General features: G+C 39.6%; 1 protein-coding gene and 1 non-coding gene across 6 annotated transcripts in view; one reads left to right on the forward strand and one right to left on the reverse strand.

The window, feature by feature from the left end:
- Positions 1-13,739, forward strand: part of CDK5RAP1 (CDK5 regulatory subunit associated protein 1) — an 85,184-nt gene that overhangs the window by 31,318 nt on the left and 40,127 nt on the right. For 4 of the 5 annotated variants that reach the window (XM_042931228.1, XM_042931230.1, XM_042931227.1 and 1 more), the window contains one exon: positions 4,920-5,060. In XM_042931228.1, coding sequence (XP_042787162.1) covers positions 4,920-5,060 — 141 coding nt within the window. Of the gene's footprint in view, positions 1-4,919; positions 5,061-7,911; positions 8,501-13,739 lie in introns of those variants that run through there. The other variant, XM_042931229.1, reaches the window with a different exon arrangement.
- LOC122216751 lies at positions 2,168-2,304 on the reverse strand. The gene has a single exon (XR_006201094.1). It is a non-coding gene; the product is annotated as a small nucleolar RNA SNORA42/SNORA80 family (small nucleolar RNA).

Raw genomic sequence — 13,739 nt, forward strand, 5'->3', positions numbered from 1 at the left:
ATTAGTCCTTTTATGAGATGAAGAAACAGAGACTCAGAGAAGTGGAATAACTTTCTGAAGGTCATACAGCTTGTGTAGCAGAGCCAGAATTTGACTCAGGGCTATTTCGTTCCAGAACCTCTAAACAACAGCCTTCCCCTTTTTTAATTATGGGGAATTTAAAACATATATGGGTATAGAGAGAACAGTATAATGAATGCCCACATACCCATTAACCAACCTCAACAACTGTCAATACAGTGTTAATCATGGCTAATCTTTTTTCATCTTTACTGTCCCCATTGGATTGTTATTTTCTTTTAAACCTTTTGCTTTTATTTATTTTTGTTTATTTACCTATTTGGACAGAGAAAGTGTGTGTGAGCAGGGGAGGGGCAGAGACAGAGGGAGAGAGAGAGAATTTAGCTACCCAGATGCGTTGATTGTTTTTTTTTTTTAAGTTTATTTATTTATTTACTTTGAGAGAGAGAGAGAGAGAGACAGAGAGCCCAACCGTGAGTTGGGGAAGGGCAGAGAGATAGGGAGTGAGAGAATCCCCAAGCAGGCTCTGTGCTGTTGGTGCAGAGCCTGACGTGGGGCTTGAACCCACGAACCATGAAATCACCACAATCAAGAGTCTGAGGTCTAACCAACTGAGCCACCCAGGTGCCCCCCCCCCCCCCCCCCCCAATTTGGATTGTTTTGAAGCAAGTACCTTATACTTATACATCATATTATACATATACATTGTGTTTTGTCAGTAAATATTTCAGTATATATCTCTCTAAAAGAGAAGGACTCTAAGAAAAAAACCCAACATTAGGCTATTATCATATCTGAAATAATCGATAATTGTTTGTTAATATTGTCAGATATTTAGTCAGTGTTCCAATTTCCCTTTTTGTTTCATAAATGTTCTTTTATGGTTGGTTCAAATCATGGAATCATGCTGTCTTTTTAAAAATTTATTATAAAACAATTATAAGCTTACAGAAAAGTTGCAATACAGTACCAAGAATTTTTTTTCCTTGACTCATTTGAGAGTTAGTTGCTGACCCGATGATGCCCTCACCTCCCCTCTAATACTGTAATATATCTCTCTCTCTTATAAATAGGGACATTCTCCTACATAACTATAGTGCAACCACCAGATCAGGAAATTTACCTTGTTAGATTTCTGCGATCCAGTCCCCCAACCCTGTTTAAGTTTCTCCAGTTGTCACAGAACTGCCCTTTATAGGAAAAAAGAGTTTGTTCAGTATCATATGTTGCATTAATTTCATGTCTGTCTGGTCTCCTTCAGTCTAGAAAAGTTCCTCAGTCTTTCTTTGACTTTCACAATCTTGACACTTGATGATTACAAGCCAGTTATTTATTTACTTAAGTTTTTAAATTTATTTTGAGAGAGAGAGCGAGAATGTGTATGCTCACATGAGCAGAGGAGGGGCAGAGAGAGAGGGAGAGAGAGAATCTCAAGCAAGCTCTGTATTGTCAGCATGGAGCCCAATGTGGGGCCCAAACTCACGAACTATGAGATGATGTCCTGAGCTGAAATCAAGAGTTTGACGCTTAACCCACTGAGGCACCCGGGTGCCCCTATAGGCCAGTTATTTTGTAGAATATTCCTTAATTTGAGTTTGTCTGAAGTTTCCCTGTGATAAGATTGAGGTTATGTATTTTTAGGCCGGAATGTTAGAGAAATGTGTTATTTGTGTCCTGGGTGGTGTACGGTTTTGCTGGTCTCATTACTGGTGATGTTAATTTTAAGCATCTCGTTTTGAACGTTTTGTTAAGGTTGTGTCTGCTAGGCTTGTTGACTGTAAAGGTACTCATCTTCCTTTTGTAACTAGTAAGTGTTTTGTAGGGAGATAGTGGGAAATCTTTTTAAATCTTACCTGACTGCCGTTTCCCTAAAGTAGTAATTAGTTTAAGAACTAAACTCCTTCCTCTGTCTTTGGTTACTAAAGAATATAGCATGACATTGGAGCTTGATTTTCTAAGAACAGATTACCTTTTGGATTGTCTCTGGCCAATTGTTTTAACCCCAGACAGGGCATCACCTAGCATGTATAATGTAAGACCCTTAAAATAATATACTCCTATCCTTTTTTCCCCTTTTGTGCTATCGTTGTCATAGATTTTTACTTCTGTGTCCCAAAACACGTTGATATTTTTGCTTTGAATAATCAACTGTAGAGCCCCCGTCAGTGTTCACAGCCCATCAGTCAGGAGGCAGGGCAGTGGTTCAGGGCTGCACACTCCTCTGGCGCGGGTATGCTGTGAGAGGCCCACAGAGAAGGGCCCGCCATCAGTCCATCACCGTGTACAATACTCAGTTGCTTTAAAAAAAAAACTTTTTTAAAAACAAGAAAAAACTCTTTCCTGTGTCCCCACTTAATTATTGCTTCTGTCGTTCTGCATTCCTTGTGTACATTCAGGTTTCTGTCTGGTATCATTATCTTTATGCTTGACAAACTTCTTTGAACATTTCTTGTAATGCAGATCTTTTTGTGATGAATCCTCTCAGCTGTCGTTTGTCTGAAAAAAATGTCTTTTCACTTTAAAAAAAATTTTTTATTAGGTATGAAATTTTAAGTTGATGTTTTAAAGGTATCATTCTGTTGTTTTCTGACTTACTTGGTTCTGACAAGAAGTTTGCAATCATCCTTATCTTTCTTCCTGTGTACATAAATTCCTTTTTTCTCTGGCTGCTTTTTAAAGATATTTACTTTATCACTGGTTTTAGAAATTTGATGTGTCTTGGCATGGCTTTCTTTGTGTTTATCCCTTTGTGTTTTCTTTGGGATTTGTTGAGGCTTCTTAGTTTGTGAATTTATAATTTTCATCAAATTTGGAAAATTTGCATCTATTATCTTTCATATATATATATTTTTAAGTTTATTTATTTATTTTGAGAGGGGAGGGGGAGCAGAGAGAGAGAGGGAGAAAGAGAATCCCAAGCAGGACCTGTGCTGTCAGGGCAGAGCCTGACGTGGGGCTCGATCCCACAAACCATGAGATCGTGACCTGAGTCGAAACCAAGAGTCGAATGCTTAACCAGCTGAGCCACCCAGGTGCTCTTTCAGATATTTTTTCTGTACTCCTCCTGCTTCCTGCCACCCACCCCCACTGCTTCTCCTCTCCTTCCATGACTCCAGTTACATATATGGCCAACCACTTATAAAAAGGTTTTTCTGTAGGTCATTGAGGTTGTTCATTTTTTTCTGCTTTTTATACCTCTGTGCTTTGTTTTGGATAGTTTCTTTGGCTCTGTCTTCAGGTTCACTATTTTTTCCTTGGGCAGTGTGTAATCTGCTATTACCTATTGAATTTTTAATTTTAGATATTGTATTTTTGGTCTGTATAAGGTCCATTTAGTTCTTTTCAGATACCTTCTATTTGTCTCCTGTATTCTTGTTTTCCTTTGAAACTTAATTTCCTTTGAATGTAATCATAAAAACTGGTTTATTATTTTTGTGATAATTCCATCATTGCTATCATTTCTTGGTCTGTTTCTTTTGATAAACTTTTCTCCTATTATAGGTAACATTTTTTGCTTCTGGGCATAGCCACTGATTTTTGATGGGACATTTAACATCGTGATACTAATTTTTAAGGTCTGGATTTTGTGTTGGGCTTTGTTCTGATAGGTGATTATGTTACCTGCAGTTCAGTTTGATCCTGTCAGGGCTCGATTTCAGGTTTTGTTGGGAAAGCTTTTTTATCCCAAGAATAGTTTAGCCTCATTGCTAAGGGGTGGCTTTCTGGAATTAGTACTGCATGTCCCAAGGAATCAATGAGGACTGTCATTAATTGTGATTGTGATAAGTTGTGATTCCCAGCCCTGCATGAGCTCTGGAAACACATCTGCTGACAGTTCCCTGGTTACTTTTTTTGCCTGACTTTGTGGAGTTTCACTGTGATAAACATTCAGCAAAGACTCAAGGGATCCCTGTGCATGTTTCTATAGCTCTTTTTCTGCTTAGCTCCCTTGTCTTTAGAACTTGCTCCACAATTCCTATCTATTGCAGGCTCCCTGAACTCTGATGTCTTTTTCCTAAATCCAGAGAGAACCACTATGGTGTGCCTCAAGATCTTCCTGCCTGCTTGGCATGCCCTGGTCTGACACATGCCTTCTGGCAAAACACAAGGGTGATTGGAGGGCTCATCTCATTTGTTTTCCTTTTCTTGGCTTCACAGTCTTGCACAGTCTGTTGTTCAGTATCTGAAAATAGCGATTTCATATATTTTGTCCAGTTTCTGTTTAAGGCCAGAGAATAAATTTGATTCTTGACATTTCATCATGGCTGGAAGAGAAAAACTTGTATGTATTCTAGAAGTTAATACCATCATACTGGTTTTATTATTGTCCTGACCCTGTCTTCTGTATGTTGTGATGGAGACTCTGGCTTCATGTCTGCCTATTCATTACGGCAAGTAACCTAGGCCAAACAACCCCAGAACATTCCTGAGTGGTTACTATGAGACCGGATAAAGTGAAAGTCAGTTTGTTAAGTGTATCACCCATATGTTCTTGCTTTTAGGACTATTGGAAGTCCATTCCTAAGGAAGGTAATTCTGCAATGAAAGACTGATTGAGTCATTTAAACAGATAGTTAGCAAAATTTATGGAGTCTCTCTAGTGTGCCATGTGCTGTCCTTGTTGCTGAGCAGCAGTAAACACGTAGTCTTTTTTTTTTTTTTTAAAGTAATCTCTACATTCAACATGGGGTTCGAACTCAGAACCCCGAGATCAAGAGTTGCATATTCCACCAACTGAGCCAGCCAGGTGCCCCTTTGTAGTCTTAAGTGATTCCTTGATTAAGGAATGCTCTTTGAGTAAAACCCTTAGGGTTCTGAGACAGAGAAGGTATAATTTCTGCCGTCTGAGAACTGATAACTGTGACAGATTTGTAAACTCTCTTCTCTTCTTTTTGCAGCACAGTAAACGCTCTGCCACTGACCTGTGTGGCCGGAATGATGGAAACCTTAAAGTGATCTTCCCTAATGTAGAGATGGAGGATGTTTCTAACTCTGGGGTCAGGGTTAGAGCTCAGCCTGGGGACTATGTGCTGGTGAAGGTAAGGTGTCCTTTTGGGCTTTTGGCCTGCGTTGTGAGATGGATGCTGGGTTGGATAATTTGGGGGAGTGAAATTTCTTCCAGGAGAAATTCTTTTTTTTTTTGTGAGAGAGTGCAAGTGAGCGAGGGGCAGAAAGAGAGAAAGAGAGAGAATCCCAGGAGGGAGAGAGAGAGAGAGAGAGAGAGAGAAAGAAGCAGGGCTCACCCGAAGCGGGGCTGGAACTCATGAACTGTGTGATCATGACCTGAACCAAAGTCAGATGCCTAACTGAGCCATGCAGGCACTCCAGGAGAAATTCTTTAGTAAAATAAAAATCTCTTCTCAGTCTGAACATCGAAAGGGCACCTTGAGTTGAATTTGAAAAAAAAAAACATTTTTTTTAGTGTTTTTTTATTTATTTTTGAGACAGAGCATGAGCAGGGGAGGGGCAGAGAGAGAGGGAAACACAGAATCTGAAGCAGGCTCCAGGCTCTGAGCAAGCTGTTGGCACAGAGCTGGTTGTGGAGCTCGAACCCATGAACCATGAGATCATGACCCGAGCTGAAGTCGGATGCTCAACTGACTGAGCCACCCAGGCGCCCTTGGAATGAATTCGTTACTACACCTTTCTTCTTTTCAAGCCCTTCCCATCCCAGTAAATGGCACACTCAGTTGCTCAAGCCAAAAATACAGGATATGTCCTAGATACTCAACTTTCCTGTACATCTGTTTCAGCTCACTTCTGGAATATATCTTAGACCTACCCATTTCTTTCCATCTCCAAGCCACCATCATTTCTTGGCTGGGAGATTTCAGTAGGCTTCTTATGATTTTTTGCTTCTGTATTTTAAAGATGAATTATTTTATTGAAGCATGTCATAAATGTAGAAAATTGCCCATATTATATACTTGATGAATTATCACAAAGTGACCCTATCCATGTAACTACCACCCAGATCAAGAAATAGAATATTTTCAGAACTTCAGAGACCCTCATGTTCCTACTAGTTACTTCTCTTCCCTACATTCTGATTTCTGATACCATTGTTCAGCTTTGCCTATTTTTTTTTAATTTTTAAAAAATATTTATTTATTTTTGGGAGACAGTACAAGCAGGGGAGGGGCAGAGGGAGAAGGAGACACAGAATCTGAAGCAGGCTCCAGGCTCTGTCTGAGCTCCGAGCTGTCAGCACAGAGGCTGATGCAAGGCTTGAACCGATGAAGCGTGGGATCATGACCTGGGCCAAAGTTGGACGTTTAACCAACTGAGCTGCCCAGACGCCCCTGCCTATTTTTAATTGTTATAAAATTGAATCATACAGCATGTAGTTTTGGTGCTTGTCTTCTTTTCCTCAGTCTTATGTTGTGCAGTACATTTGTGATTATATATATCCATGTTGTGTGAATGTACCCACAATTTGCTTATGCATTGTACTGTTGATGGTCATTTTGGTTGTTTCCATTTTAGAGCTGTTATGAATCGAATTGCTGAGAATGTTTCTGTACATGTGTTTTTGTGCACATATGTATTCATTTCTGTTGGGTATATGGCTTAGAATTGCTGGGTCATAGGGTGTATGATAGAACTAGCTAAAAGTAATTGTACCCTATTGCACTCCCACCAGCAGTGCATGAGAATTCCTAAGGCTTTAGATTCCCCACTTCCATTCTTTTTTTTTTTTTTTTTTAATTTTTTTTAATGTTTATTTTATTTTTAAGAGAGAGACAGAGTATGAGACAGAGTGCACGAGCAGGGGAGGGGCAGCGAGCCCCTCTGAGCACACTCAGTTGCTCAAGCCAAAAATACAAGCCCAATGTGGGGCTTGAACTCACAAACCTTGAGACCATGACCTGAGCCAAACTTGGATGGTCAACCAACTGAGCCACCCAGGCTCCCCTCCCCACTTGCATTCTTGCCCTCCTCTAGTCTGTCTGCACTACGGTAGTCATGGTCGCTGGGGTCTTTCTAAATCAGATCACTCATTCCTCTGCTTAAGCCCTCTAGTGGCTTCTCATTGGAGCCAGCATGAAATGCACCATGTCCAAGGATTTATATGATCTGTCCCACCCACCTTTCTAACCTCATGTCCCCTCCACTCTTCTTACTCCTCTCTTCTCCAGCCTTGGTGTCCTCTTTTTTGCCCTTCAGACCAAGTTCTAGTGAGAGGCTTTGTACATGTTGTGTTGTTTGGGAGACTCTTGATTTTTACGTGACTGCCATCTTTTTAACTTTCAGTTTCTCTCTGAACTGTCACCTCCTTGAGAGGCCTTCTCCTTAGGGAAGCTAAAGCAGGTTCCCTCTGCTTGCTCTTGTCATTATTTATTACATTAGCCCCTTTTATCATCATAACACTTTTCAGTGCCTGTTGTCATCTTTGTTTACATATTTGTTTTCAGTCTTCTCTTGAAATCTCCTTTGGGGCCACATGCGTTCAGCTCCCAGGGAGGAAGAACAGCTTTTCTCACCAAATTTGGGCCATAAATATCTTAAGGAAGAATTTGACTGGTAAGCCTGGATCAAAGCTTGTCCCTGGGGTTAGTTAGGAGGACAGGATCTGTGATGGGCAGCCCACACCAGAAACTCATGGTTGGTGCTGGAGAAGAGCCATCTATCTCCCAAGAAAAAAGGGAGAAGTAGCAGTTTGGACCTGAACTAATTTAGACTTCTTCAATGATACATATTACCATTGCATTAGATATTAGATATCTCTTCCTTCCAGGATTGGAGGCACATGGGAACCATGCAGTCTCTGTTGGCCTGACACCACCTCCATTAGATCTCTATTGGTGGCCTCTCCTCTGGAGGCTCCGCATTAAGTCTCTCAAGTGCAGTCCTGCTTACTTTGTCTTCTCCTGACTGATTTTCTTTCAGATTACGTCCACCAGCTCTCAGACACTTAAAGGACATGTTCTCTGCAGGACCACCCTGAAGGACTCCTCAGCATATTGCTGACCTGAGTAGATGGCCTTAGAGTTGACATGGGCTGTCCTTCCTGACAGGAAGGGAGATAGGACTGGTCACTAAAGAAAGAGGTAATGACGCTCTGGAGACAAGCTGCAAGTGGTGAAGCAACTTCATGTCAAATGGAAAATGTGTCTCCTTGCTGTTATGTGAACAGCTCTTATAGTCATTAAATTTACCGCAAGTAAAGTGGTTCCTTTGTCTCTCTTCTTTTACTTCACTTTTGTCTTGGTTAGTGTTTCTGGGATTTTCCCTACAGTCTGTTCTGTGTTAAGTGTTTTCCAACCCAGTTCTTGCTGTGGATACTGCTAACCTCTCTGATTTTGTACCCTGGACCCTAGGAGTTAGAGACTGAAGGAGGGGAAGATGGAGGGAACTCTTCAGGAAAAGCTGCTCTAGATCTTTCTAATATTTCGGTTTAATGAATTGACTCAGTGCCTATGTCCTTACTTTATTGTCATATTTTACCTGAGGATTTCCCTCATGGACCTTTTTTTTCTGCCTGTCAGTTCATTCTTTGCCCTTAGGTCTGGCATCACTTGGGTTGTTTTTGTTTTCTGATTTTTTATAGTGTGATTTTATTTTATTATTTTATTATTTATTTCTTTTTGTTTTTATGTTATTTTATGTTTTTGTTTTAATTCCGTTTAGTTAACTGTTATATACAACTAATATGTTAGTTTCAGGTGTACAATATAATGAATCAACACTTACATACATTGTTCTGTGTTCATCACAAGTGTACTCCTTAATCTCCATCACCTATTTAATCCATCCCCCTACTGCTTCCCCTCTGGTAGCCATCAGTTCTCTATAATTAAGAGTCTTTTTTTTTTTTGATATGTCTCTCTCTTATTTTATTCCCTTTACTTGTTTTGTTCCTTAAATTCTGCCTATGAATGAAATCATACAGTGTTTGTATTGGACGTTTGAATTACTGTTCTTGTATTCTTTGGGTAAATACCTAGTAGTATAATTGCTGGATCATAAGGTAGTTATGCTTTTTTAAAGTTTTTATTTATTTATTTTGAGAGAGAAAGCACGAGCAGGGGAGGGGCAGAAAGAGAGGAGAGAGCAAGAATCCCAAGCAGGCTCCACACTGCCAGCATGGAGCCTGATGAAGGGCTCAGACTCCTGAACCATGAGATCATGACCTGATCTGAAGTTGGACGCTTAACCAACTGAGCCACCATGCTCAGGTAGTTATATTTTTAACCCTTTTTTTAAAAGTTTATTTATTTTGAGAGAGAGCACTAGTGGAAGAGAGGCAGAGAGAGAGGGAGAGAGAGAATCCTAAACAGGCTCTGTGCTGTGAACATGGAGCCCGATGTGGGGCTCGATCTCACAAACTGTGAGATCACGACCTGAGCCGAAATCAAGAGTCAGATGATTAACCAACTAAGCCACCCAGGCGCCCCTGTTTTTAACTTTCTGAGGAACCTCCATACTGTTGTCCACAGTGGCTGCACCAGTTTGTATTCCCACCAACAATACATGAGTGTTCCTTTTTTTCCACATCTTCACCAACACCTGTGTCTTGATTTTAGCCATTCTGACAGTCGTGAGGTGACATTTCATTATAGTTTTGATTTGCATTTCTCTGATGATAAGTGCTGATGAACATCTTGTGTCCATTGGTCATCTGTATGTCTTCTTTGGAAACATGTCTATTCATGTCTTCTACCCATTTTTTAATTGGATTATTTGTTTTTTTGGGTGTTGAGTTTTATAAATTCTTTATGTATTTTGGATATTAACCCTTTATGTGTATGTCATTTGCAAATACCTTCTTTGATTCTCTAGATTGCCTTTTAGTTTTGTTGATTGTTTTCTTTGCTATGCAGAGGCTTTTTATTTTGATGTAGCCTCAATAGTTTATTTTTGATTTTGTTTCCCTTGCTTCAGGAGTTATATCTAGAAAGAAGTTGCTACAGATGATGTCAAAGAAGACTGCGTGTGTTCTCTTTTAGGATTTTTATGGTTTTGAACCTCACATTTAGGTCTTTTCATCCATTAAAAAAAGCACAGCACAGAGCCTGACGTGGGGCTCAAATACACAAACCATGAGATCATGACTTGAGCCAAAGTCAGATGCTTAACCAACTGAGCCACCAAGGCGCTCCATCATCCATTTTAAATTTATATTTGTGTGTGATGTAAGAAAGTGGTCCAGTTTCATTCTTTTGCATGCTGCTGTCCAGCTTTCCCAGCACCATTTGTTGAAGACACTGTCTTTTTTCCCATTGGACGTTCTTCCTGCTTTGTCAAGATTAATTGACCATATAGTTGTGTAGTTGTGGGTTCATTTCTGGATTTCCTATTCAGTTCTGTTGATCTATATGTCTATTTTTGTGCCAGTACTGTACTGTTTTGATTACTACGGCTTTGTAATATAACTTGAAGCCCAGAATTGTGATGCCTCCAGCTTTGTTTTCTTTTCCAAGGTTGCTTTGGCTATTTGGGTTGGTTGGTGGTTCCCTGCAAATTTTAGGGGTGTTTGTTTTAGCTCCGTAAAAAAAAAACGATGTTGGTGTTTTTTTGCCTTTTGAATTTTTTTTTCTTTTAGAGTTTACTTTGTATAATTTTTTTTATAATTTACATCCAAGTTAATTAGCACATGGTGCAACGATGATTTCAGGAATAGATTCCTTAAGCCTCTTACCCATTTAGCTTATCCCGCTCCCACAACCCCTCCAGCAACCCTCTGTTTGTACTCTATATTTAAGAGTCTCTTATGTTTTGTCCCCCTCCCTGTTTTTATATTATTTTTGCTTCCCTTCTGTTCATCTGTTTTGTATCTTAAAGTCCTCACATAAGTGAAGTCATATTTGTCTTTCTCTAATTTCGCTTAGCGTAATACCCTCCAGTTCTATCCACGTAGTTGTGAATTGCAAGATTTCATTCTTTTTGATTGCCGAGTAATACTCCATTGTATGTATATACCACATCTTCTTTATCCGTTCATCCGTTGATGGACATTTGGGCTCTTTCCATGCTTTGGCTGGCGTTGATAGTGCTGCTATAAACATTGGGGTGCATGTTTCCCTTGGAAACAGCATACCTGTATCCCTTGGATAAATACCTAATAGTGCAATTGCTGGGTTGTAGGGTAGTTCTATTTTTAATTTTTTGAGGAACCTCCATACTATTTTCCAGAATGGCTGCCCCAGTTTGCATTCCCACCAACAATGCAAAAGAGATCCTCTTTCTCCGCATCCTCGCCAACTTCTGTTGTTGCCTGAGTTGCTAACGTTAGCCATTCTGACAGGTGTGAGGTGGTATTTCATTGTGGTTTTGATTTGTATTTCCCTGATGATGAGTGATATTGAGCATGTTTTCATGCATCAGTTGGCTGTCTGGATGTCTTCTTTGGAGAAGTGTCTATTCATGTCTTTTGCCCATTTCTTCACTGGATTATTTGTGTTTTGGGTATTGAGTTTGATAAGTTCTTTATAGATTTTGGATACTAACCCTTTATCTGATATATCATTTGCAAATATCTTCTCCCATTCTGTCAGTTGCCTTTTAGTTTTGCTGATTGTTTCCTACGCTGTGAAGAAGCTTTTTATTTTGATGAGGTCCCAATAGTTCATTTTTGCTTTGGTTTTCCTTGCCTCTGGAGATGTGTTGAGTAAGAAGTTGCTGCAGCAGAAGTCAAAGAGGTTTTTGCCTGCTTTCTCCTCGAGGATTTTGATGACTTCTGTCTTAGGTTTAGGTCTTTCATCTATTTTGAGTTTATTTTTGTGTATGGTGTAAGAAAGTGGTCCAGGGTCCTTTTTCTGCATGTCGCTGTCCAGTTTTCCCAGCACCATTTGCTGAAGAGACTGTCTTTATTCCATTGGATATTCTTTCCTGCTTTGTCAAAGATTAGTTGGCCGTATGTTTCTGGGTCCATTTCTGGGTTCTCTGTTCTGTTCCATTGATCTGAGTGTCTGTTTTTGTGCCACTGTTGGTGTTTTGATAGGGATTGCTTATGTATAGAGTGCTTAGGGTAGTAGAGACATTTAACAATCTTTGTTCTTCCAAGCCATGAACATGGAATGTCTTTCCATTTCTTTGTGTCATTCAGTTTCTTTCATCAGTGTTTTACAGTTTTCAGAGTATAGGTCTTTCACCTCTTTGGTTAGGTTTATTTCTAGGTATCTTATATTGTTTTGGTGCATTTGTAAATGGGATTGATTCCTTAATTTCTCTGCTTTGTTATTGGTGTATAGAAATGCAACAGATTTCTGTATGTTGATTTTGTATCTTGCAACTTTACTGAATGCGTTCATCAGTTCTAGCAGTTTTTTGGTGGAATCTTTGGGGTTTTCTATATAGAGTATCATGTCATCTGCAAATAGTGAGAGTTTTATTTCCTACTGATGTAGATACCTTTATTTCTTCTTGTTGTCTGTTTGCTGTGGTTAGGACTTCCAGAAGTATGTTGAATAAAAGTGGCAAAAATAGATATCCTTGTCTAATTCCTGACTTCAGGGGAAAAGCTCTCAGTTTTTTCCCATTAAGGATGATATTAGCTGTGGGTTTTTCATATATGGCCTTTATTATGTTGAGGTATGTTCCCTCTAAACCTACTTTGTTAATGCTTTAATGCTTTGTGTAATGTACTTTGTCAAATGCTTTTTCTACATCTATTGAAAGGATTACATGGTTCTTAACCTTTCTCTGATTGATCTGATGTGTCATATTGATTGATTTGCAAATAGTCAATCATCCTGGCAGCCCAGGAATAAATTCCACTTGATTGTGATGGATGATTTGCTTCAGGTATTGTTGAATTCAGTTTGCTGGTATTTTGTTGAGAATTTTTGCATCTGTATTCATCAGGGATATTGGCCTGTAGTTCTTTTTTTTTTTTTTTTCTTTTTTTTAAAATTTTTTTAATGTTTATTCTTTGAGAGAGAAAGAGAACACGAGCAGGGGAGGAGCAGAGAGAGGGAGACACAGAATCTGAAGCAGGCTCCAGGCTCTGAGCTGTCAGCACAGAGCCCAACACAGGGCTCGAACTCAGGAACCGTGAGATCACAACCTGAGCCGAAGTTGGATACTTAACCAACTGAGCCGCCCAGGCACCTCTGTAGTTCTCTTTTTTATTTTTAAATTTTTTTTTTTAACATTTATTTATTTTTGAGACAGAGAGACAGCATGAACAGGGGAGGGTCAGAGAGAGAGGGAGACACAGAATCTGAAACAGGCTCCAGGCTCTGAGCTGTCAGCACAGAGCCTGACGCGGGGCTCGAACTCACAAGCCGCGAGATCGTGACCTGAGCTGAAGCCGGATGCTTAACCGACTGAGCCACCCAGGCGCCCCTGTAGTTCTCTTTTTTAATGGTGTTTTTATCTGGTTTTGGTTTCAAAGTAATAATGCTGGCCTCATAGAATGAATTTGGATGTTTTCCTTCCTTTTCTGTTTTGGAATGGTTTGAGAAGAATAGGTATTAACTCTTCTTCAAATGTTTGGTAGAATTCGCCTATGAAGCCATCTAGTCCAGGGCTTTGGTTTGTTGGGATTTTTGATTACTGGGTCAGTTATTACTTGGAGTTTTTGAAATGTCATTATTTATTAGTAGGCACTGAGCAGTCATTCTTGGACCATTCACTACCAACATTATGTCATTCTGTGGGTATCATGAAAAAAAACCTAAAAGATGTTAACATAGAATATTGGAGACAGTCAAAGTAACTTGAGTAGTTATTCTTTTTTTTTTTTTTTAAGTTTATTTTTTTATTTTGAGAGA

Source organism: Panthera leo, chromosome A3 (genome assembly GCF_018350215.1).
Source record: "Panthera leo isolate Ple1 chromosome A3, P.leo_Ple1_pat1.1, whole genome shotgun sequence".
Classification (NCBI taxonomy): domain Eukaryota; kingdom Metazoa; phylum Chordata; class Mammalia; order Carnivora; family Felidae; genus Panthera; species Panthera leo.